The sequence below is a fragment of the Pristiophorus japonicus genome, chromosome 8, assembly GCF_044704955.1.
Source record: "Pristiophorus japonicus isolate sPriJap1 chromosome 8, sPriJap1.hap1, whole genome shotgun sequence".
NCBI lineage: Eukaryota > Metazoa > Chordata > Chondrichthyes > Pristiophoridae > Pristiophorus > Pristiophorus japonicus.
Window position 1 is genome coordinate 186,507,057 of NC_091984.1, and position 27,039 is coordinate 186,534,095.

General features: G+C 44.9%; 1 protein-coding gene across 3 annotated transcripts in view; it reads left to right on the plus strand.

Moving 5' to 3' along the window:
• The first annotated feature begins 12,134 nt into the window (after positions 1-12,134).
• Positions 12,135-27,039, plus strand: part of LOC139268879 (synergin gamma-like) — a 46,584-nt gene continuing 31,679 nt past the window's right edge. For 2 of the 3 annotated variants that reach the window (XM_070887676.1, XM_070887678.1), the window contains exons 1-2: positions 12,135-12,380; positions 25,118-25,191. In XM_070887676.1, coding sequence (XP_070743777.1) covers positions 12,378-12,380; positions 25,118-25,191 — 77 coding nt within the window. In that variant the 5' untranslated portion in view covers positions 12,135-12,377. Of the gene's footprint in view, positions 12,381-14,153; positions 14,223-25,117; positions 25,192-27,039 lie in introns of those variants that run through there. The other variant, XM_070887677.1, reaches the window with a different exon arrangement.

Consider the following 27,039-nt stretch of genomic DNA (forward strand, 5'->3'; position numbering starts at 1 on the left):
GCCATAAGGGCCACATCTAACTCCCTTTTGAATATGTTCAACGAACTGGACTCAACAACTTTCTGTGGCAGAGAATTGCATAAGTTCACAACTCTCTGGGTGAAAAAGTTTCTCCTCATCTCGGTCCTATATGGCTTACACCTTATCTTTAGACTGTGACCCCTGGTTCTGGACTTCCCCAACATTGGCAATCCATCCCCTCCCGTTGCATTCTGCTCCCCACGCTCCATTTGCCATATGTTCTGCCCCACCCTCCTCTTGCCATGTATTCTGCCCCCACCCCTCACATTCTGCACTGCCCCCCTCCCCACTCTTCCCCTTCCCTTACCATTCATTCCCCTCCCTCCCCTTAGCATCTATTTCCACTAGCTCGTTTCTACCGGCATCTGGTGGTTAAAACCTTGCTGCTCCTGGTGTGCTCCCAATATTAATGGTTTGGATTACAGTCTCCATATACTGGAGGTAGGAACTCTCATTCTCATACGGGTTCCCACTTCCAATATACGCAGGTGGCAATTGAGGCCACGAGTAATGCATTATGGCCAGTAGTGCAAACAAGGACTTCAGATACTGATGTCTGTATAAATAGCAGACTTTTTGGCATATGTGAGAGGAAGCAACACTTGTTCCACAGGCGCAAAGACGAAATGTCCCTGCAGGCGGTCTGTCTGTTGTGGGGCAATCGCGTGGTCTTGCCCAAGAAAGGCAGAGATACGTTCATTTGTGAACTGCACAGCACCCACCCAGGCATTGTGATGATGAAAGCCATAGCCAGATCCCATGTGTGGTGGCTCGGCATCGACTCAAATTTAGAGTCATGCATGCGCCAGTGCAACACTTACTCTCAGCTGAGCAATGCACCCAGAGAGGCACCGCTAAGTTTGTGGTCATGGTCCTCTAAACCATGGTCGAAGATCTATATGGACTATGTGGGCCCATTTCTAGGCAAAATGTTCTTGGTTGTCGTGGATGCTTACTCAAAATGGATTGAATGTGCAATAATGTCTGTAAGCAAATCCACGGCCACCATTGAAAGCCATGTTTGCCACGCACGGCCTGCCTGATGTCCTAGTCAGCGACAATGGGCCGTGTTTCACCAGTGCTGAATTCAAGGAATTAATGACACGCAATGGGATCAAGCACGTCACATCTGCCCTGTTCAAGCCCGCATCCAATGGCCAGGCAGAACGGGCAGTTCAGACCATCAAGCAAAGCTTGAAACGCGTGTCGGAAGGCTCCCTGCAGACCCGACTATCCCGAGTGCTGCTCAGATACCGCACCAGACCCCACTCACTCACCGGAGTTCCCCCAGCCAAGCTGCTCATGAAAAGGGTGCTCAAAACAAGGCTGTCTCTTGTCCACCCTGATCTCCATGATCACGTGGAGGGCAGGCAGCAACAAAGTGTGTACCATGACCTCGCAAATTTGTCATGCGATATTGAGGTCAAGAACCCCGTGTTTGTATTCAATTATGGACATGGTCCAAAATGGCTCGCTGGCATGGCCATAGCCAAAGAGGGGAATAGGGTGTTTCAGGTCAAATTGGCCAATGGGCTAATGTGCAGAAAATATTTGGACCAAATCAAATTACGCTTCACCAACAGCTACGAACAACCCGAAGAAGACACCACCAACTTTGACCCTCCAACACACACACAAGTGGCAACTTACATCATGATTGAACACAAAGCCGAACTCACTATCCCCAGCAGCCCGGCAAGGCCGGCTGCCCAGCCGCCCAGTGAAGAACTTACCAACTTACCCACATCCGCATTTGTACAGAGACGATCGACAAGGGAGCGAAAAGTTCCAGATCGTCTCACCTTGTAAATAAGTGTTTAATTAACATTACAGGGAGTAATGTTATGTATTTAACTCCTTGCAACTTGTATTACACTACCACCAGAGGGCCTACCTGTTGGAGTCCCAAAGGATCCCAGCATCCCTTGGGAGCACGGTATATAAGCAGCCCACCCACGAGGTACCTGCACTCTGGAGTCTTATTAAAGGAGCTAAAGTCACACTTGCTCATTGTACACAGTACTCAGTTTCATCCTTTATTATGAACGCAACAGGAGGGAAAGATCGAAAAGGCTGGGGAGCGGGGGTGGCACGGGGGATGGGAGGAGATCGGAGGCCAGGGGTGGAGAGATCAGAAGGATCAGGGGTTAGGGAGAGATCGGACAGGTCAAGGGAGGAAGATCGTGGCTCGGGAGGACATCGTGGCTCATGGGGGGGAGCGAGATTGTGGGGGGGGGGGAAGGGGATCGTAACAGCTGATCATGGGGTGGGTCAGGGGGAAGCAATCCTGCTCCTCCTGGTCCATAAGCAGTGCTGGAAAGGCACTTACCTGCTGGATCCAGCAGTTCTCGCCTCCGAGAAACCTGGCTGGCTGGAGTAAAATTTAAAATGGAGGTAAAATGTGAGGCATGCTGCCTCATTAACATATTTAAATAACTAACCTGCCTCCTGGGAGCAGATTATTTATCCGGTCCCCCATCCCGCTGTCTTTGAAACCGGAAGTGGGTGAGGTCAAGGCGGGTTGCGTTCGGGTTTGTGATTTTTAACATTTTAACAGCCCATCCAACCCAAATCCACCTGTTTTTGGGGGTTAAAATTCCCCACATTGTTTCCGCCATGGGAAAAAATAACTTTATATGCTCCGTCCCCAAAATACCCCACAGATTATGCCTGGGATTCCTGTTAAGTTGAACGACTGTTGAATCAAGTGTAATGCCCCTTATTTAGATTGATTGTCCTGCACACAATGACGCAAGCTGCTCAAGGACTTTATGCTTGAATAAGGAAACATTCCATGTTTAAATGTACTCACATTATCTCTCTTTATTTCTTTGTACTTTGTTACAATTTCTAAATATGCCCTTCACATAAAGTGGTGAATTGACATTAACAGTTTTAAGGGCTAATGATTAACAGGTAGAAGGGGTATCAGTGGGAGAGCATTTTGGTAAGTAGTGATCATAATTCAGTTAGATTTAGCGTAGTTATGGAAAAGGACAAAGTTAAACCAGGAGTAAAAGTTCTCGATTGGGGAAAGGTCAATTTCCCGAAACTGAGATGTGATTTAGCAAAAGTGGACTGGAAACAGCTACATGAAGGTAAATCAGTATCAGAGCAGTGGGAGGCATGCAAGGAGGAGATAGTGAGGGCTCAGAGCAAGTATGATCCCACTAAGAAAAAGGGTGGGATTTCTAAATCTAGAGCCCCTGGATGTCAAGGAGCTTACAGGGTAGGATAAGGCAAAAAAGGGAACCTTATGTCAGATACCGAGAGCTAAACACTGCAGAAAACGTAGGGGACTATCGAAAGTGCAGGGGTGAAATTAAAAAGAAAATTAGGAAAGCAAAGGGAGGGCATGAAAAAATATTGGCAAGTAAAATCAAGGAAAACCCAATGATGTTTTATAAATGCATAAAGAGCAAGAGGATAACTAAGGAAAGATTAGGGCCCATGACAGACCAAAAGGGTAACCTGTGTGTGGAGGTGTGTAAGAGCAAAAAACCTTAATTAGGGGTAAAGTAATTCGGTGTAATTAAAATAAAGTAAGAAAGATTGAGAGTAAGGTTTAAAATGCGTTCATGGTAGAATAGCTGAATGTACCAATTAGGCAGAACATAGAAGGTCAGAGAAATCCTCTTAGGAGATAAGAACACCCATAGGATTTATGTAGACAGCTCACAGAAATAATGAGATGAGACCGCAATATTCCATGTAACAGACACAAGGCCTCTTTGAAATGGGTACAGACATGGTCTGCCAAGGACACAGCCTGAAAGCTAGTTTGGGAACGCGTTCACAGAAAAGTAACCCATAACCTATAGATGGGGGGCTTTTCCCAAGCAACAGTCGCCAGAACTGAATGTACCAATGGAATCATTAGAAATTACTGTAACCAATAAAATTAATGTAACTGTAGCACCCAATGAAATTGCTGTAACCTGTGTTAACCAATGGAACACTTCCCCGCGTAGTTCCACCATTTTGACTGTATCTCAACTGTATAAAAATGTAATTACACAGCCTTTCCTGTGAGATCGGCGTGGAGAGCATTCAGTAACGGTACTGATGCGACCGGATCTCCCTTGATTAATCAGGTTTTAATAAACAACTCTTTTCTCTATAAAAGACCTTTCGGTGTCGAGTGTTATATTCTTAATACTCCACAACAAGGTGGAAGACGTGGTATGGTTCTGAATGAATACTTTGCGCTTGTCTTCACAGAAGAGAGAGATGATGCAGACATTGTAGTTAAGGAAGAGGAGTGTGAAATATTAGGTGAGATAAACATAGTGAAAGAGGATGTATTAAGGAGTTTAGCACCTTTAAAAGTGGATGAAATGTACTCCGGGGTATTAAGAGGAAATAGCAGAGGCTCTGACCAGCATTTTTCAATCTCTGGCTACAGGTGTGGTGCTGGAAGACTAGAGGACTGCTAACATTGTAACTTTGTTTAAAAAGGGATAAAGGGATAGACTGAGTAATTAAAGTCCAGTCAGCCTAACCTCAGTGGTGGAAAAATTATTAGAAAAATTTCTGAGGGAGACAGTATAAATCACCATTTAGAAAGGTATGGATTAATCAGGGACAGTCAGCATGAATTTGTTAAGGGAAGGTCCTGTCTGACTAATTTGATCAAATTTTTTGGGGAGGTAACAAGGAGGGTCGATGAGGATACATGTTTGATATAATCTTTTGACAAGATCCCACATGTCAGACTGGTCACAAAAGTAAAAGCCGATGGGATCCAAGGGAAAGATACAAGTTGGATCCAAAATTGGCTCAGTGGCAAGAAGCAAAGGTTAATTGGATGGCGGGCTCAGTGCTAGTTCCCTTGTTTTTTATGGTATATATCAATGATTTAGACTTTAATGTAGGGGGTATGATTAAAAAGTTTGCAGGTGATACAAAAATTGGTCGTGTGGTTGATAGTGAGGAAGAAAGCTATAGATTGCAGGTAGATATCAATGGACTGGTCAGGTGGGCAGAAAAGCGGCAAATGGAATTCAATCCGGAGAAGTAATGCATTTGGGGAGCGCTAACAAGGCAGGGGAATACACAATTAATGGTAGGATATTGAGAAGTGTAGAGGAACAGAGGGACCTTGGAGTACATGTCCACAGATCCCTAAAGGTAGCAGGCCAGCTAGATAAGGTGGTTAAGAAGGCATACGGAATACTTGCCTTTATTAGCCGAGGCATAGAATACAAGAGCAGGGAGGATATGATTGAACTGTATAAAACACTGGTTCATCATCATAGGCGGTCTCTCGAAGAGGGTGACTTGCTTCCACACCAAAAGGGAGGAGTTTGCAGATGTTTTGATGAAGGACCCGATATTCCAGTCCTGAACTCCAGGGGTGGAAGATGCCTGTGCAGGGATTTTTTTAACATGTGGTGACCGTAATGTGTTGAGCGGAACTGTACGCAATATTTTAGCTGTGGCCTGACTAGTGTTTTTACCCTCCTGACCTTCGGTGGTGACCTCTCGCAGGTCAGGGTGGTCCACGATGTAAAAGCTGGAGCGCGGGCCCCTGCAACAACGTGGGCCACCCTGACCTGCGAGAGGTCACCACCGAAGGTCAGGAGGGTAAAAGAGCTGGAGCATGCCACATTACAGGAAAGGTGTGATTACTGTAAATGTAATTTTTGGACTGTAACCACCAATTTAAAAATGGATTTAAAGATTGCATCCATTAACGTGCGTAGCATTAAGTCAACTACGCGATGTGTTTCCACCTTGGGGTACCTTGCCAAAATCAAGGCAGACCTGCTATTCTTGTCGCAATGGTGGTCCCACGGTGGTCCCACGGACCATCCGTTTGGTCAGGAGGCAACGATTGCCGTTCCTCCGGCCTGGGCATTCTGCTGCGGAGAGGCCACTTCACCATCACCGAAGTTAAGGAGGTGGTGGGCGGCCGCCTCCTCGTAGCAGATGTATTGTATAAAAATGTTCCTCTAAGGCTAATTAACGTGTATGCCTCGCCCCTCAGAAGCGAGCGGCTGGCCCTACTCCAGCAGCTCCCACTGCTGCTAGCGACATCCAGATCGGTCGTTCTGGGCGGTGATTTCAGCTGCATCATCGATGCAGCTGGACGATCCAGCAGAGCCGACAGCAAACTGGACACCACATCCAAACTCCTGATGGACGTGGTAAAAGATGCCAAGTTGTGCGACGTCTTCAGCAACCCTGCAGATGGAGCACCGCGCAGATACACCTGGTCGAGACCAGACGGGTCGGTCCGTTCCAGAATAGACTTCGTGTTTGTGCTCCACATGCTCAAGGTCAGATCCACCGACATCATGCCGGTGTTCTTCTCTGACCACTGCCTCCTACTGGCCGACTGCCTCCCACAGGAAGACCAGAAAGTTGGCAGGGGAATATGGAAGCTCAATGTGAAACTGTTGACCCCGGAAAACATTGAGGAACTCAAGAGGGATTCCCCGATGCACTGGTGGGAAACAATCAAGACAAACATCAAGAGGTTCTTCATCCTCAAAGGTGTTCAGGAGGCAAGAGGGAGACATAGGGAATTATCCCAACTCCAGAAGAGTATGCAAAACCTGCTCCTGTTGCATTCGATGGGGGTCGATGTCGCGGAGGAATTCCAAGAGCGGAAGGGCCAGCAAGCCTCGCTCTTTGCCTCAGAGTCCTCCAAAATAATTTTCCGCTCCAGAGTTCGCTCCGTCGAGCAGGATGAGACGTGTTCGTGTTTCTTCTTCCAAAAGGTACACAGGGGGAGCTCTGTGATCAGCAGGCTAAAGGAAGAAGATGGTTCTGTGACGTCTTCACAGCCCGACATGCTGAGGATCAGCAAATCCTTCTATGCTGGGCTGTACGACGTGAAGCCCATAGGCCGCGCGGCCTCCCACTCTTTCCTGTCGTCTATCTCAGAGGTCTTAGACGACAGCGAGTGGGAGAGTCTGGACCACCCGCTAACTCTGGACGAGACGACAAAGGCCGTCCGGTCCCTTGCAACGAGTAAAACTCCCAAAACTTTCACACAAGCACCAAGACGTAGCTTGGTTGGCGGTGAGGAGGGCCCTATCCGTCAGATCCTTCATGCACAGCTGGGGTTTCAGAGACACGGCACTCTGCCCCCGAGTTGGCTGTGGTGCGGATGAGACAGTCATCCATCTCCTTTGGGATTACCCCTTTGCAAGGCAGGTCTGGATGGAGATGCAGTGGTTTCTGCCATGCAGCTCCGTAACACAGGACTCTGTGCTCTACGGGCTGTACCCAGGGACACACACCGAGACAGACAACATCTGCTGCTGGAGGGCCATCAACTCAGTGAAAGACGCACTTTGGTCTTGTTGAAACTTGCTGGTCTTCCAGAGCAAGGAGAAGTCCACGTCTGCGTGTTGCAGACTGGCGCAATCCAAGATCCAGGAGTACGTGCTGAGGGACGCACTAAAAATTGGTGCAGTCGCCGCAAAGGCACAGTGGGGAAGAGCCACAGTTTAAAGCCCTTCTGCCACGATAAACCCAGGGGCTGGAATCAGTATAAAACTTCCCTCGGGCTGTACTTGTAAACTTTCTGTATACATAGAGCACCGTGATCTGAAAAAACCTATATAGTGCCATGTATAATGCAAGTTCTGTTTCGTAATGTATATTGCAAAGAAATGTAACTGTACCCTCACCCATTCCGTGTACCATATAGTGCCACTAGTAAATTAATTTGATGACTGTATTACAATGTATCCTGGATTGTACTGAAATGTACCTTGAAATGTACAGCAAGCAAATGAATTGAACGGAACTGTCGTCAGCATCCAAATGTATTGCATGGAATTGCTGACCGCATCCAAATGTACTGAACTGCCTTCCCATGTATTGTGCAAATTTTTTATATGAATAAAGTATATTTTGAAATTTAAAAAAAAGTACAGAGGAAATTTACAAGGATGGTTCCAGGACTGCAGATTTTGAGCTATGAGGAAAGATTGGACAGGCTGGGGTTGTTTTCTTTGGAACAGAGGAGGCTGAGGGGAGACTTGATTGAGGCATATAAAATTATGATGGGCCAAGACAAAGTGGATAGGAAGTACCTATTTCCCCTAGCAGAGAGGTCAATAATCAAGGGGCATAGATTCAAAGTAATTGGTAGAAGGATTAGAGGGGAGTTGAGGAGAACTTTTTTCACCCTATAAAACAAAAAGCAGAGAGTAAGGGTTAAAGGTGTCATGTATCTCACACTACTGTACATAACTGTATCTTACCATGCTATACATGACTGTAACTAGATATGACCTGTAACCACAAACATACCTTACCACCAGGGGTGCACTTGCAGGAGACACTGCATACCTATTCCACACAGGTATATAAAGGTAGGTCTCAGGCAACTGTGGCATTCGAGAGCTGTGTAATAAAGGTGCAGGTCCTGAGTGACCTTGACTTCAGCATGTGCCTCATGTGAGTCTGTACTGCAGGGATAGGACTTTACAAAAGGTAGTTATTCAGACTGGCGGACAAATGTGAAGTGGTGTTGCACAAGGATCGGTACTGGAACCAATGCCGTTCAACATTAGATAAACGATTTTGAATAGGAAATAAGGAGTATAATTTCATTTGTAGATGACACCAAATTTGGGGGTATAATTAATACTGAGGAAGACTGCGACAAAATACAAGAGGTTAATAAACTGGTAAATGGTCATAAAAATGTAGACGATTGTGAGGTGGTTCATTTTCATAGGACAAACAAGGAGGCCACATACTCCTTGGAAAATAAGAGTTTAAATGAGGTAACGGAGCAAAGGAATCTGGGGTGCACATTCACAAATCATTAAAAGTAGCAACACAAGTTACCAAGGCCATAAAAATGCAAACAAAGCATTGGAGTTCATTTCTAGAGAAATAGAATTGAAAAGCAGAGAAATTATGTTAAACCTATATAGAGCCTTGGTTAGGCCACACTTGGAGCACTGTGTACAGTTCTGGTCTCCATTTTATAAAAAGGATATAGAGGCAGTGGAGAAGGTGCAACAACTATTTACAAGAATGGTATCAGTACTGAGAGGTTATAACTATCAGGAAAGACTAAATAGGCCGGAGCGTTTTTCTCTCGAAACCAGAAGGCTGAGGGATGACCTAATAGAGGTCATTAAAATTATGAAGTGTTTTGATTCAGTAGATATAGAGAAGATGGTTCCACTTGTGGGGGACTCCAAAACTAGGGTCATAAACAACATTGCCTTTCATTTTGGGGGGGGGGGGTGCGTGGCCCACTTTAAGGGTGTTTTCTATTTAAAAGCCGATGAGCCGGCTGCACAGGAGCTGCAGAGCGCTGTGCAGTCACACAACTTAAAGGGAACATTAGTCATAAATATATAGTCACTAATGAATCCAATAAAGAATACAGGAGAAACTTCTTTACCCAGAGAGTGGTGAGAATGTGGAACTCGCCAGCACATGGAGTAATTGAGGCAAATAGAATAGAGGCATTAAAGGGTCAGCTAGATAAGCACATGAAGGAGAAAGGAATAGCAGGATATGCAGATAGAATGAGATGAAGTAGGGTGGAATGAAACTCATGTGGGGCATAAACATCAGCAGTGAGCAGCTGGGCCGAATGGCTTGTTTCTGTGCTGTAATGTCCATGTAATTCTATGATTGTTACAAGAAAACACATTACCTGACTGATTGTCAGCAGCACAATGTGAGATCCACTGATATATTAGGGTGACCATATTTTTTTATACGAATCCAGGAGCACCCAGGGTGGGAGCACGGGAAAGTAGCCAGGACGGAACGTGTAGGTTGTGCAGCGTAGTGAGGCAACATGTTTTAGCAGTCTCTATTTTAACAGTTCACATATACACTACAAATGCAAAACAAATGTGCATATAATTACCATGAATGTTACATCACACTATGGAAGCCCACTATTGACTGTTTATAAATAATACAATAACACTCTTCAGGAACGTTAATTTTTCGTACCCACTGTCTATACGGCCTATTCAGAAAATCCTTTTCTTCACATCGCTGCCCAAGTCATTTATTTCCCTCCCTCTCCTTTACAGCTCTCCTTGAAATTCCTCTTTGACCAAACTTTTCATCACTCCTCCCAATATCACCTTCTTTGGCTTAGTGTCCATTTTTTTGATTATGCTTCTGTGAACAACCTTGAGATCTGGGAAGTGGGAAGCTCTGTGTTTGCTCAGTGAAGGGTAAATGCTGGCAAGGACTGGTTGGGCTGAATGGCCTATTTCCATGTTGTAACTTCTCTGTATTTCAATGTAAAGAACGGATTCCCCACTCCCCACACAGGAACTCCCTGGGATCATTATTGAGTTCTGGGAAAGGCCCCACTACAAATGCGGTACCATGCTGTTCTTTCCCGGAAACTGGCTGACCCGCTGTCTATTTCCAGTGCTGACCGACTGACCCACCTTTCCAAAATTGACTGGCTGACCTGCCATCTATTCCCCGCGCTGATTGGCTGACTCAGTATTTGTTTCTTCCTGAACCCCCTGATCCGCTCCCTAGAATGACCTCTGAAGATGCTCCTGATGGCATCATGTTAACTGATGTCAAGTCTCAGACGGCTTCTGGCGAAGAGCTGGTCAGTCCCTCTCAGCCCTTAAGGCTCACTCAGCCCAACTGACTCTTCACCAGAAGCTGCCTGAGACTCGACATCATGACCCGGTCCAGGAAGGAGCCAAATTACAGCCTCCTGGTAGTCACCATCCTCAGACTCTCGATCTGTGGACTCGTCCACTCGGTTCCAGCCACAGGGTTCCCAGAATCTAGGCCAAGACTTTTATTCGATGGCCGGTGTTTGTGCTTCAGTCCTTTGAGGGGTAGCGGGTTTGCAGCATCGCTTCGCCAATTTCCCCATTATTTTTGTCGTGCTTTATATTTAACCTCCGCTGCCCCTTGCGAGAAATGGGAAAGCCTGCCCAGTGAGGTGTGGCCCTAGGGCGAACCTGCGTTGACCAATCAGATTTGCATTTTCACATCACCAGCCAATGAGATGTATTATCTGTCCCTGGGCTCCGGTTCACAGAGACAACACCGCCATCACACTTCTCGTGCAAACACAGCCGTCCCATTGACCAGCACTCAACCCCCACTCTGGTTCAAAGTGAAGCCAGTGCAGTCAAAGCAATTCAGCAGACAACAAATGGTGATCCACCTTTTCACTGGCAAAAGGCAGAGAATCTGTCAATCAATACTGGGCACTGTTGATTGGTCCATCTCTGAATCTCTGAGTGTGGGTGCGGATTTACGCGAGCTGAAATTAGGACGAATGGAGCTTATTCAAATAAAATGGCAGCTAGGGTAATCAGGGGCGAAGTTTGTAAGCCAGGGACTCTTCTGAGGACATTGTTTGCCCACGGACACAGTACCTCACCTGGGGACTGTTCCCGTAAAACGAGAATGTACGGTCACTCGATTGTATATTATAAAGAAATGTATCTGTGAAGTGATTCTACACAGTAAACTCATCTCAGAGTTATAATATGCTTGAGCTTCCACATTGTAGATTGTGATTTTATCTGGCTATCTTGTGATTACTGGAGAGTAATTTTTCCCAGGTATGTGTTATTTTCTATATGATACTATTTCTTGACAATCAATTGTTGATTTGTTTAGAAAAAATCTTGTTAACATTTCACGATCCTTAATCCTTCAGTGTGGCTATTAATAACAAGGAGTGCACTGCCTGTCAGCTTCTGCACTGAGCCATTTTTGGCAAACAATAGACTGGCAAGAACTGAATAAAATCACTCACTACAGCTTACAATCTATATACATGCTTTATTTTGTGTACATTAGGTGGCATAATAGGTGTAGCCAAAGGGAACTGTAACACTGCCCCTTTAACAGCTGGAGCCTTTATATAGTGTAGAAAGGAGTTAAAAGGCTTGAACTAAAGTTGTGAAGGATGTACAGTATAAATCATTTTCCAAAAGACAGCCGAGTCTAATTTTTCCCTGGGTTAATTTGAATTGGCAAAAGAATCTCACATCTGTGCAGACAGCAGAAAGCAGTCCAACCAGTAATCACATGATCTAGGGAAACAGGAAGTTCAAACCCAGAAATCCTTTATTTCAGGGCAAAGTGCACTGAACTTAACTTCCCTTTAGCTCAGATCTACGAAAGATGCTTTGAATGCGTGAGTGCTGTGGGAACACTTTATGTACTTTGTTGCACAGAGTTGATTATGTCAATTCTGTTTTGAGACTCTCTTCTGAGGAGGAATCCAAATTACTGGACTGCTGGTTGTGACTTGTTTTAATTAACCTACAGTTTGCTGCTGACTCCTCATTTACAAAATGGATGTAATGTATTTACTCCAAGGTAGTGATTGATAGAAGGCGGCAGATCTCCACTTGACAGGCATGGTAAGAATAATATATATCATTTGCAGTCGTATGTGGTAGCGAAAAAGGGAGTGTAATGCACTGAATACATTTTAATGTAATGGATATATTGTGTATTTTTTTTAAAGATACATTGATTTAGTATCCTTGGAGCATTGTTCATATCGATATGGTGTGCACACACAAGTGTATCAGGTCACAGTCGGGATCAGTCTCGCTTGTTCTTGTGATAACAATACCCCACCATATTCTAGGCTGTAATAGGGGACGAAGTATTGATTTACAGCGCAAAGTGGAGTAACCAAGGCTCGGTGTTAGCCATGGCTCTGTGGTAGCACTCTCGTCTTTGAATCAGAAAGTCGCGGGTTCAAGTCTCACTCCAGAGATCTGAGCACGTAAGTGCAGTACTGAGGGAGCTGCTGCACTGTCGGAGGTGCACTGTTTCAGATGAGATGTTAACCCAAAGCCCCATCTGCCCTCTCAGGTAGACGTAAAAGATCCCATGGCATAAAAGCAGATTACTTGGTCATTTCATAGAATCATACAGCACAGAAGGAGGCAATTCAGCCTATCGTGCTTGTGCCGGCACCAGTTAGTCCCACTCCTCTGCTTTTTCCCCACAGCCCTGCAAATTTTTCCTTTTTAAGTTGATCCAGGATACAGCAAAAGCTATGGGCCCCAACAACATCCCGGCTGCAGTGCTGAAGATTTGTGCTCCAGAATTAGCTGTGCCCCTAGCCAAGCTGATCCAATACAGCTACAACACTGGCATCTTCCTGACAAAAGTAGACAATTGGCCAGGTATACCCTGTCCACAAAAAGCAGGACAAATCAAGCCAATTACCGCCCCATCAGCAAATCTCAATCATCAGCAATGTGATGGAAGGTGATAGTGCTATCAAGTGGAACTTACTCACCAACAACGGATGCTCAGTTTCGGTTCCATCAGGATCACTCGGCTCCAGACTTCATTACAGCCTTGGTCCAAACATGGACAAAAGAGTTGAATTCCAGAGGTGAAGTAAGAGTGACTATCCTTGACATCAACGCAGCATTTGACCGAGTGAGGCATCAAGGAACTCCAGTAAAATTGAAGTCAATGGGAATCAAGGGGAAATCTCTCAACTGGCTGGTGTCATACCTAGCACAAAGAAAGATGGTTGTGGTTGTTGGAGGCCAATCATCTCAGCTTCAGGACATCGCTGCAGGTGTTTCACAGGGTAGTTTCCTTTTGAAAGTTACTACTGAATCTGCTTCTGCCACCCTTTCTGGCAGTGCATTCCAGATCATAACCACTTCCTGCGTAAAAAAAAATCTACTCATCTCCCCCCCCCTGGCTATTTGCCAATTATTTTAAATCTTATTGCTGTCTGTGGGACCTTGCTGTGCGTAAATTGGCTGCCATGTTTTACAACAGTGGCTACATTTCAAAGGTACTTCATTGGCTATAAAGCGATTTAGGTGGTCTTGAGGTCGCAAAAGTCTCTATTTAAATGGAAGTACTTCCTTTCCTCTTAACAGTTGATCAGCCTGAGGGCTCCTATTGCAACATTGAACCTGTTGAAGCCAAGCTATTATTGGTGACTATTTTGAATGCTTTGCACTACACTTTAAAAGATGCATTTCAAACATATTGAATGTTGAAAAGAATATACTTGATTTAGATTTTGTAGGGAAATATGAATTCTCTTTCATTATACATCAAAATGAGGGAGATTAGTTGGTGATTGTTGTAAAATAATACCACACTTGTTTCTGACAGGAATGAAATGGATCTTCGTGATGTTGCAACAGGGGAGAATCTACACAAACAATGTATCTGCTCCCATGTTGATTCTGACAAGTTTAAAAGCATGAGACACAGTAAGGCATGAGGCAACATGCCTGTTGCTACTTGTTGATAGCAATTAGGCTATTAATGTTTGGATTATGGAAAGCCAATGCAATTATGAGAGCCTTTGCAAGCAGAACACACATAACACTCCTTTCATTTTTATAAACTAATGGGCAGAATGTTCTATAAACTACTGCCAACTTCAATGTGCTATATCATGTTCTCATCTTTCCAGGCTGCTGATTCCCACATTTTTGGAGCAATGGAACAGTAGTAGGCCATTTAGGCCCTCGGGCCTGTTCTGCCATTCAATTAGATCATGACTGATCTATATCTTAACTCCATCTACCCACCTTGGTTTCATAACCCTTAATACCCTTGTCTCACAAAACCCCATCAATCTCAGTTTTGAAATCTTCAATTGACCTAGCCTCAACAACTTTTTGGGAGAGTTCCAGATTTCCACTTCCCTTTGGGTAAAAAGTGCTTCCTGACGTTACCCCTGAGTGGCCGAACTCTAATTTTATGGCTCCTTGTTCTGGCCTTCCACTCCCCAGAGGAATTTGAGCAATGCCCACATTCCAGGAAATATATATTTTTTAAATCCATGGTGTAACCCTTGAAGACCCTGCTTGGGTCTGTGGCCTTCAATACAAAGCTAGTGATGGGCAACTATATAATCTCTCAAAAACAGGATGGTAAAAGGGATCTTCCCCGATCGAGAACCTGCAACTTCGGTGAAAGATCAGGGGTAAACCTTGGAGAAACAGCATGAACAGCTGTGTATGCTGTTTGTTCGGGGTTTCCGCTGATCAAAGGTGCAGTGGGAGATCGGGAGAACCCTCACAGAAATTACTGGCAAGGAACTGTTGCTTATAGCACCTCACCTTAGAACCATTTCACAGCTGGCATCACTCCTGAAAGACCTGACTCTAATTTTATGGTTGTTGTGTATCTGTAAAGCATGCACTCCCATGTTCCGCCACCAGGGAGTGCATCCCCTGAAGTCCCAAGGGATCCCAGCATCCCTTGGGAGCACTGTATGTAAGCCGGCCCCTAAGGCCTGTTACTCACTCTGGACTGTCTTATTAAAGACTGAGGTCACTGTTACTTTAACCTCCCTGTGTGCAGCCTCATCTGTGTTAGGAACACAATATGCCCTCTTGTTCTGGATTCCACCAGAGGAAATAAGTGTCTCTCTATCTGTCCTATTAATTCCTTTAATCATCTTAACCACTTCAATTAAATCACCCCTTCATCTTCTATGCTCAAGGGAATGCAAGCCGAGTTTATGAAACCTGGTCTCATAATTTAACACTTTTAGCCCCGGTATTTTTTTGGTGAATCTGTGTTGCACCCCCTCCAAGGCCAATAAATTCTACCTAAACTGAACACTCTAAATGGGGTCGAACCTGAGCTTTGTAATAACTGTAACATAACTTCCACCACCCTTCAGAGGCAACATTCCATTAGTCTTTTAAATTATTTTTGTACCTGTCTACTAGCTTTTAGTGATGTCTGTACTTGGACTCCTACATCTCTTTGCTCTTCCAGGGGTTCCTCGCTTCTCACCATTTAGAAAATACTCTGATCAACCTTTCTTGGGTCCAAAGTGGATGACCTCGCATGTCGCCACATTGAACGCCACTTGCCACAGTTTTGTCCACTCACTTAATCTATCAATGTCCCTTTGCAACTTTCTGCTCCCATCTACACTATTTACTGTGCTGCCTAACTTCATGTTTTCATTTATAAATATAGTGACAAGCTGCGGCCCCAGTACAGATCCCTGGGGGACACCAGTAGTCACAACCTGCCAATTTGAGTACATACCCATTATCCCTAATCTCTGATTCCTATCTGCTAACCATTTCCCTACCCATGTCAATAGGTTGCCTCCAATTCCACGTGCTCTCATGTTTGACAACCTCTTATATGGAACCTTGTTGAATGCGTGCTGGAAATCCATATAAATTACATCCATAGACACTCTCTTATCTACCTCCTCAAAAAAATTCAACTAGATTTGTTACACATAACTTACCAGTAACAAATCCCTGATGCCTCTCTCTGCTACTACTTTCATATAATGAAAGCTTATAATGGGATGTTTAGTTTGGCTATCCATGCGATGGCCTCGTGAGATGCCGAGTGGAGAGATTAGGTGCCTCCCACACCAGTTCGTAATGGGCAAGTGATGTGATGTGCTCCGTGGTCTGAAACTCTCACTCTAATCAGTTAAAATTTCTCGAAGTGCTCAGTGACTCTGTCCCTATTAACAGATTCTAGTAACTTCCCCCACAACAGACGTTAGACTAATAGGCCTCTAATTCCCTAGTTTATCTCCTTTTCTCTTCTTAGGCTGTCCCTCGGAGTCGAGGATGAGTTGCTTTGAAACTAATATGAGTTCTCAGCTGAGAGATGAGTCCAATGCGGGACTTACAGTCTCTGTCACAGGTGGGGGAGATGGTGGTTAGAGGGATGGGTGGGTGGGGTGCCTGGGTTGTCGTGCGCTCCTTCCGCTGTTTGCGCTTGGCTTCTGCGTGCTCCCAGCGAAGAGACTCAAGGTGTTCCTTGAGCAGTATGTACGGAACCAACCAGGGGGCAGGCTATCCTAGATCTGGTCCTGTGTAATGAGACAGGATTAATAAACAATCTCCGAGTAAAGGATCCCCTTGGAATGAGTGATCATAGCGTGATTGAGTTTCAAATTCAGATGGAGGATGAGAAAGTTGGATCTCTAACCAGCGTACTAAGCTTAAATAAAGGAGACTATGAAGGTATGAGAGCAGAGTTGGCTAAAGTGGACTGGGAAAACAGATTAAAGTGTGGGACGGTTGACGAACAGTGGTATACATTTAAAGAGATATTTCTGAACTCTTAAGAAAAATATATTCCAGTAAGGAGGAAAGGGTGCAAGAGAAAAGAAAGCCATCCGTGGCTAATTAAAGAAATAAAGGACATTAACCGATTTAAAAACAAGGGCATACAAAATGGCCAAAACTAGTGAGAGGACAGAAGATTGGGAAGCTTTTAAAAGCCAGCAAAGAATGACGTAATAAATGATTAAGAAAGGGAAGATAGACTGAAAGTAAACTAGCACAAAAATTAAAAACAGATAGTAAGAGTTTCTATAGATATATAACAAGAAAAAGAGTGGCTAAAGTAAATGTGGGTCCCTTAGAGGACGAGACCGGGGAATTAGTAATGGGGAACATGGAGATGTCAGAAACTCTAAACAAGTATTTTGTATCAGTCTTTACGGTAGAGGACACTAACAATATTCCAACAATGGATAGTCAAGGGGCTATGGGGGGGGGGAGGAACTTAACACAATCACAATCACTAAGAAGGTGGTACTCAGTAAGATAATGAGACTAAAGGGAGATAAATCTCCTGGACCTGATGGCTTGCATCCTAGGATCTTAAGAGAAGTAGCGGCAGGGATTGTGGATGCATTGGTTGTAATTTACCAAAATTCGCTGGATTCTGGAGAGGCCCCAGCAGATTGGAAAACTGCAAATGTAACGCCCCTATTCAAATATGGAGGCAGACAGAAAGCAGGAAACTATAGACCAGTTAGTCTAACTTCTGTGGTTGGGAAACTGTTGGAGTCCATTATTAAAGAAACAGTAACAGGACATTTGGAAAAGCAAAATTTGGTCAGGCAAAGTCAGCATGGATTTATGAAGGCGAAGTCATGTTTGACAAATTTTCTGGAATTCTTTGAGGGTGTAACACACAGGGTGGATAAAGGGGAACCAGTGGATGTGGTGTATTTGGACTTCCAGAAGGCATTTGACAAGATGCCACACAAAAGATTACTGCATAAGATAAAAGTTCATAAGGTTGGGGGTAATATATTAGCATGGATAGAAGATTGGCTGACAAACAGAAAACAGAGAATCGGGGTAAATGGTTCATTCTCTGGTTGGCAATCAGTAATGAGTGGGGATGCCGCAGGGATCAGTGCTGGGACCCCAACTATTTACAATCTATATTAACGACTTGGAAGAGGGGACTGAGTGTAACATAGCCAAGTTGCTGACGATACAAAGATGGGAGGAAGGGCAATGTGTAAGGAGGACATAAAGAAACTGCAGGAGGACATAGGCAGGCATAGTGAGTGGGCAAGAATTTGGCAGATGGAGTATAATGTTCCAAATGTAAGGTCATGCACTTTGGCAGAAAAAAATCAAAGCGCAAGTTATTATTTAAATGGAGAAAGATTGCAAAGTGCTGCAGTACAGCAGGACCTGGGGGTATTTGTGCATGAAACACAAAAGGATAGTATGGAGGTACAGCAAGTGATCAGGAAGGCCAATGGAATCTTGGCCTTTATTGCAAAGGGGATGGAGTATAAAAGCAGGGAAGTCTTGTTACATGTGTACAGGGTATTGGTGAGGCTACACCTGGAATACTGCGTGCAGTTTTGGTTTCCATATTTATGAAAGGATATACTTACTGTGGAGGCAGTCCGAGAAGGTTCACTAGGTTGATCCCGAGGATGAGGGGGTTGACTTATGTGGAAAGGTTGAGTAGGTTGGGCCTCTACTCATTGGAATTCAGAAGAATGAGAGGTGATCTTATCGAAACGTATAAGATTATGAGGGGGCTTGACAAGGTGGATGCAGAGAGAATGTTTCCACTGATGGGGGAGACTAGAACTAGAGGGCATGATCTTAGAATAATGGGCCGCCCATTTAGAACTGAGATGAGGAGAAATTTCTTCTCTCAGAGGATTGTGAATCTGTGGAATTCGCTGCCTCAGAGAGCTGTGGAAGTTGGGACATTGAATAAATTTAAGACAGAAATAGACAGTTTCTTAAACGATAAGGGGATAAGGGGTTATGGGGAGCTGGCAGGGAAGTAGAGCTGAGTCCATGATCAGATCAGCCATGATCTTATTGAGTGGCGGAGCAGGCTCGAGGGGCCTTATGGCCTACTCATGTTCCTAGTTCTTATGTTCTTATGTTCGGCGCCTTCCTAGATGCTTCTCCTCCACTTTGAGCGGTCTTGGGCGAGGGATTCCCAGGAGTTGGTGGGGATGTTGCACTTTATCAAGGAGGCTTTGAGGGTGTCCTTGAAGCATTTCCCCTGCCCACCTGGGACTCGCTTGCCGTGTCGGAGTTCTAAGTAGGTCACTACCCTTCTTATCTTTCCCTACTTTATGTTCAATGTAACTGGCTTCTTTCTGCATGTTCCATTCTATGAAAAACAAGCCATTCGCATAGGTTTAAACGAGTTTATAATCCATGTCGTTCCCATAATCTCTAACATTTCAGTAATGTTGCTGTCAGATTGTTTTGGGATCATTAGGTACTATCCATTACATTGGTAATCTACAGGTTTTGCTTAAGTATATAACCAGGAAGGACATAATCAAACCAGTAATGGTACAGGGAATGTTTAAATGTATGGAGCAAAAAATTCAACTTCCATAACTTGCAGCCTCTGTATACTGTAGTTTGTTTATCAACTTGTTTCTATAAAAGATACATTACAGTTTGCAATAAGGCACAAATGTGTACAAAAGATTCTGGAGGAAAAAGTGGTTAACAGCAAGATTTCCAGCGATTAGAGAACAATCACCCCCACTCCCCTGCCCGCCCCACCCCGGCTCCCTACACACACACACAGAAATAAATCAGTGCCAATTACCACCCCCCACACAGGAATAAATCTGTATTAAATGTTATACATCATAGGATTACATGGGATATACGGCTTAGCCAGTCCGTGCTGGCGTTTATGCTCCACTCGAGCCTCCTCCCATCTTTCCTCATCTAAATCTATCAGCATCATCCAAAGCATTGAAGCACTGACCACACTTGATCAGCTCCGCTGGGCAGGCCACATAATTCGCATGCCAGACACGAGACTCCCAAAGCAAGTGCTCTACTCTGAACTCCTTCACGGCAACCTAGCCAAAGGTGGGAAGCGGAAACATTACAAGGACACCTTCAAAGCCTCCTTGATAAAGTGTGACATCCCCACTGACACCTGGGAGTCCCTGGCTAAAGACCGCCCTAAGTGGAGGAAGTGCATCCGGGAGGGCACTGAGCAGCTCGAGTCTCATCGTCGACAGCATGCAGAAATCAAGCGCAGGCAGCGGAAAGAGCGTGCGGCAAACCAGTTCCACCTACCCCTTCCCTGAACGACTATCTGTCCCACCTGTGACAGGGTCTGGCTCTCGTATTGGACTGTTCAGCCACCAAAGAACTCACTTTAAGAGTGGAAGCAAATCTTCCTCGATAAGGAGGGACGGCCTATGCTGATGGACTATTCCCTTCTCCCTCATATGCTTGTCTAGCCTACCCTTAAATGCATCTATACTATTCACTTCAACCACTTCCTGTGGTAGCGAGTTCCACATTCTCACCACTCTTTGGGAAAAGAAGTTTCTTCTGAATTCCCTATTGGATTTCTTGGTGACTATCTTATATTGATGGCCTCTAGTTATGCTCTTCCCCACAAGTGGAAATATTCTCTCTCTATCCAATCTTTCATAATTTTAAAGACCTCCATTAGGTCACCCCTCAGTCTTTTTTTAAGAGAAAAGAGACCCAGCCCGTTCATCCTTACCAGAAATGCGAGGATATACATATCAGGAATCATCCTTGTAAATCTCCTTTGCACCCTCTCCAGTGGCCCTAGAAATAGTGGATGCATTGGTGATCATTTTCCAACAGTCTATCGACTCTGGATCAGTTTCCATGGACTGGAGGGTAGCTAATGTAACACTTTTTTAAAAAGGAGGGAGAGAGAAAACGGGTAAGTATAGACCAGTTAGCCTGACATCAGTAGTGGGGAAAATGTTGGAATCAATTATTAAGGATGAAATAGCAGCGCATTTGGAAAGCAGTGACAGGATCGGTCCAAGTCAGCATGGATTTATGAAAGGGAAATCATGCTTGACGAATCTTCTGGAATTTTTTGAGGATGTAACTAGCAGAGTGTACAAGAGAGAACCAGTGGATGTGGTGTATTTGAACTTTCAAAAGGCTTTTGACAAGGTCCCGCACAAGAGATTGGTGTGCAAAATCAAAGCACATGGTATTGAGGGTAATGTACTGACGTGGATAGAGAACTGGTTGGCAGACAGGAAGCAGAGAGTCGGGATAAACGGGTCCTTTTCAAAATGGCAGGCAGTGACTAGTGGAATGCCGCAGGGCTCAGTGCTGGGACCCCAGGTCTTTACAATATACATTAATGATTTAGATGAAGGAATTGAGTGTAATATCTCCAAGTTTGCAGATGACACTAAACTGGGTGGTGGTGTGAGCCATGAGGAGGACGCTAAGAGGCTGCAGGGTGACTTGGACAGATTAGGTGAGTGGGCAAAAGCATGGCAGATGCAGTATAATGTGGATAAATGTGAAGTTATCCACTTTTGGGGCAAAAACACAAAGGCAGAATATTATCTGAATGGTGGCAGATTAGGAAAAGGGGAGGTGCAACGAGACCTGGGTGTCATAGTTCATCAGTCATTGAAAGTTGGCATGCAGGTACAGCAGGCGGTGAAGAAGGCAAATGGTATGTTGGCCTTCATAGCTAGGGGATTTGAGTATAGGAGCAGGGAGGTCTTACTGAAGTTGTACAGGGCCTTGGTGAGACCTCATCTGGAATATTGTGTTCAGTTTTGGTCTCCTAATCTGAGGACGGACATTCTTGCTATTGAGGGAGTGCAGCAAAGGTTCACCGTACTGATTCCAGAGATGGCTGGACTGACATATGAGGAGAGACTGGGCCTTTATACATTGGAGTTTAGAAGGATGAGAGGGGATCTCATAGACACATATAAGATTCTGACGGGACTGCACAGGTTAGATGCGGGAAGAATGTTCCCAATATTGGGAAAGTCCAGAACTAGGGGACACAGTCTTAGGATAAGGGGTAGGCCATTTAGGACTGAGATGAGGAGAAACTTCTTCACTCAGAGAGTTGTTAACCTGTGGAATTCCCTGCCGCAGAGAGTTGCTGATGCCAGTTCATTGGATATATTCAAGAGGTAGTTAGATATGGCCCTTAAAGCTAAAGGGATCAAGGGGTATGGAGAGAAAGCAGGAAAGGGGTACTGAGGGAATGATCAGCCATGATCTTATTGAATGGTGGTGCAGGCTCGAAGGGCCAAATGGTCTACTCCTGCACCTATTTTCTATGTTTCTATATCCTTTTTATAATATGGCGACCAGAACTGTACGCACTACTCCAAGTGTGGTCTAATCAAGGTGCGATACAAGTTCAGCATAACTTCCCTACTTTCAATTCTAAAGCTCTAGAAATAAACCCTAGTGCTTGGTTTGTTTTTTTATAGACTTGCTAATCTGTGTCGCAACATTTAGTGATTCGTGTATTTGTACTCCGAGATCCCTTTGTTCTTCTACCCCACCTAGACTCGTACCCTCCAAGTAATAAGTGACTTCCATATTCTTCCGACCAAAATGTAATACCTCACATTTATGTGTTGAACTTCATTTGACAATTATATGCCCATTCTGCAAGTTTATTAATGTTCTCCTGTAATTTGTTATAGTCCTGCTCAGTATTGACTAATGCCCCCCCCCCCCGCCCACACACAAATCTGGCGTCATCTGCAAATTTAGAAATTATGTTTTTGATTCCAAAGTTTAAATTGTTAATATAAAATTGAGAACATCAGTGGTCCCAGCATTGATCCTTGTGGAACACCACTACCCACCTTCTGCCACTGTGAACAGCTACCCTTTACCCCTACTCTCTGCTTTCTGTCTTGAAGCCAGCTAGCTATCTATTCTGCTACTTGTCCCCTGACTCCGCATTCTCTGATCTTGTTCATCAGTCTATTATGGGGTACCTTATCGAAGGCCTTTTGAAAATCTAGATAAATTACACCTACTGTATTACCATTTACTAATTTCTCTGTTGCCCCATCAAAAAATTCATTGAGGTTGGTCAAGCAAGACTTTTCTTTTGAAATCCATGCCGACTATTGTTATATTTTTGGTTTCTAGATGTCCTTCTATTTTCTCCTTTAGTAGAGATTCTCTTCTTTTTCCTACCACTGATGTTAAGCTGACTGATGTATAATTGCCTGGACATGTTCTATCCCCTTCTTAATATCGGAGTAGCTATTTCTACTAAGTCTCCCTTCTGCGCATGCGTCTCCTGATGCACGTGCAGAAACAAGAATTAGGACAAATATCACCGACTCGGCCCCCCCACCCCTGGACCCTGATCCGAAACTGGCTGGAACCGGCTCCACACGTTGCCTCCACTGCCTCCGATCCATCGGCTAGGATCAAGCGGCAGTTTAAATGAAGAGTGTGAGCGGCGGGGGGGAGCGAGAGCGGGGGGCGAGCGCGCGCGGGTAGGTGACGGGGGGGGGGGGGGGGAGCGAGAGCGGGTGGCGGAGGGGGAGCGCAAGTGGGCGGCGGGGTAGCGAGAGTGGAGAGCGAGAGCGGGCGGTGGGGCAGCGACAGCGAGAGCGGGCAGTGGGGGGAGCGAGAGCGGAGAGCGGGTGGCAGGGGGAGCAAGGGTGGACAGCGGGGGGAGCAAGAGCGGGCAGCGGAAAGAGAGAGCGTGGGCGGCGGGGAGAGCGAGAAGCAGAGAGAGAGAGAGAGCGGGCGGCGGGGAGAGCGAAAAGCGGAGATAGAGAGCTTGGCAGGGAGAACTTGGGTGGGGAGGAGAGGGAGAGCTTGGGGGTGGATGAGAGAGTGAGCTTGGGGGTGGGGGGGCAGAGAGAGCGAGAGCTTGGTGGGGTAGAGAGAGAGAGCCTGGGTGGTGGGGGGGCGGGGAGGAGGGAAGAGTGAGACACAGATGGGGTGGGGATCGGAGGGGAGAGCAGGAACTCAGAGAAGATGTATCACGTTCTTCCTACCCCCTAGTGCGTGCAAGCTCGGTGCGTGTGTTACAAGGGACATCATTGGGGTGGATGAAATCCAGAAGTCACGACATTGTCACTATTCACTTCCTACCCAATAAACATGTTAACAATCCGCACACAATGCCCCATCTATGAGGGGGCGGGGTGGGGGCGGGGGGTAAGATCTTGCGCTTGGGTAAGAGTCTTCAGCTGGCGGAGAGTTGTACTTACACTGGGTAATGGACTTCAGCTAGGGGAGGGATGCACTTATGCTGGGGTAATGGACTTCGGCTGGAACTTGGTGGCTTTTGGGGAGATTTGGCCTCTGTGGCTTCTTATATCTAAATGGATCGCATTGCTAGTTGGAAAGTCGCTCAGAACTTAGGCTGGGCTGTTCCAGTTACACATTCCAGAGGAACTATGGGGTGTGGCATATCCTCCAAGGGGTCCAATCAGCGATAGGTCTGGAGAGCCAATCAGAGAAATGGCTGCATTTCAGTTAGTACAAATATAGGTATTATGTTAGCTATCTACCAGTCCTCTGGTACTACACCTTTTTTCTAATGATTAAATATGTGTAGTAATAACTCTATTTCTTCCCCAGATTCTTTTAAAATGTGCAGAAGCACCAGGGGTTTTATCCTCTTTGAGTTTGATTAGTTTATTTAATATATCCCCTCTTTTTATTTTACATGTACTTATCTCATTACTAATCTCATCATCCAATGTTACGTCCACCTGTTCTATCTCTGGTAAATACTGAAGCAAAATACTTATTTAATATATCTGCCATCTCTCTATCGTTACCTGTGGTATTATCTTGTCTATCGTGCACACAGCAGAGAATTACCTATTATTTCAGATTGTTTTGTCCAAAAGGAGGGCATGATCTGGAAACCCAGCCTGAGTCGATTCTTAAAGTACAACTTCTGGAGAAAAAGTAGTTCTCAGCTAGAATGTGTTTAATCATTTATGGACTCCTGTCGCAATTCTACCCTACATTGAGTGCTACAGCACAATTTTCATTTTTACTCCCCAGTCATCATTAATTTAAAAATGTTTTCATTTTCATTCTGACAGTCAGTATTCGTATGCAGTACATCATGGAAGCCAAGGTCGACAGTTTGCAGAGATGCCTCAACACTATTTATAAGGTAAAATACATAATCTTTAATAGTCCCGTTCTACCATTTCATATAAACTTGATAATATGTCTAGTAATCGGTTGTCAGTCTAGTGAATGTTCAATTCCATGCTTATAGCTGTGTATGGACCAATTATTAAATATTCCAACTTTGAGAGGTGAAATGAAGATGGCAGTGTGAGATTAGAAGTGAGTCAACACTTTGTAGCACACTCAGCAAGTTACTACCTTAGCTCAGTAAGATTGTAGTGCTCCAGGACATGTTGTTGATAACTGACCAGCCAGGATAATTAATGGGACTTGGCAAGGTAGACCTGTCACTTGGGACACATGCCCCTACTGGTAAGGTGATCCTAGCTAACCAAGTTTCAGGCAGTTTAGTAATGCTCTGTTATGGTTAGATAACCGCTTTTAGCCAGTTAATCTCCAGTGGTACTCACACCAAACTCGGGGTGGCTCTTTGCAATAATGCCTAATGTCTCTGGACTTGGATAAGTGGAATGTGAATGTGTAATCCGTGCTTCCCAAGTATGGTGATGAATTTCCATGCATCAAATAACCGGCTAACCAAAAAAGGGATTAATGTGAAGTGTAATGATCCTTATTGTCTTGTTCCTGAAGTAGAGGCTTTGAAGGTATTGGCAAATAGCAGTTGATACAAAGGAGTATTTCTTTTAAAAGTTACATATTTAAAAATCATAACATTGAGATCAATGGGAATTTTTTCCTATTTTTTGGACTCCATATCAAGTATTTCAGGTATAACTTGGATGTCTTCTTTACAGCCAATTTTTTAAAGATTGTATGTGGTCAGTGTTATGTATTTAATCCCTTTCAACCTGCATCACACCTGTCCACCAGAGGACCTACCTGTTGGAGTCCCAAGGGATCCCAGCATCCCTTGGGAGCACAGTATATAAGCAGGGCACCCACGAGGTACCTGCACTCTGAAACTACAATAAAGGAGCTAAGGTCACACTTGCTCATTACACACAGTACTTGGTCTGACCATTTATTATGAGCATAACAATTGGCGATGAGGTAATGAACAACCGCGCAAAAATGCAAAGAACAAGTCGGCATCCTGGAGAAGTTCTCAGAGGGGGACGATTGGGAGGCCTTCGTGGAGAGACTCGACCAATACTTCGTAGCCAACGAGCTGGAAGGGGACGAGAAAGCGACCAAAAGAAGGGTGATCCTCCTAACTGTCTGTGGGGCAACAACCTATGGCCTCATGAAGAATCTCCCGGCCCCGGCTAAACCAACTGTGTACGCTGGTCCGGGAGCACCTAAATCCTAAGGAAAGTGTTTTGATGGTGAGATGTCGGTTCTACACGTGTCAACGATCGGAGGGCCAGGAAGTGGCGAGCTACATCGCCGAACTAAGGCGCCTTGCTGGACATTGTGAGTTTGAGGGATTCCTAGAACAAATGCTCAGACTTTTTTGTACTGGGCATCGGACATGAGACAATCCAATGTTAATACGGATTCTTTTTCCCTCAATCTGTTTCAGTGAATCCACTGACGTGAACATCTTGCCTTTTCTGTAAATGACCTTTATTGAAGATTCTCCGGCCGGGACTTGTCAAGACAAAGGGACACTCTCAATCAGAGTCTGTTTACCTTCCTCTGGACAAGCCCCTTTTCAGCGTGAAACAACAACAGTTATACATTTTCAAAACAGAACACATTTGATTAGCACTTGGTCGATCCAATCCCTTTCTGCCTCCCCCCCCCCCCCACCCCCCGAGTACGTCCAATGGCAGGCAAGAAAGTCTCCCAATTAGGGCTGGTGTCAGGGTCAGGTTAGTTATAGCTTCGCTACACTGTCTTCCCTTATCAGTAAAGAACCCAATTA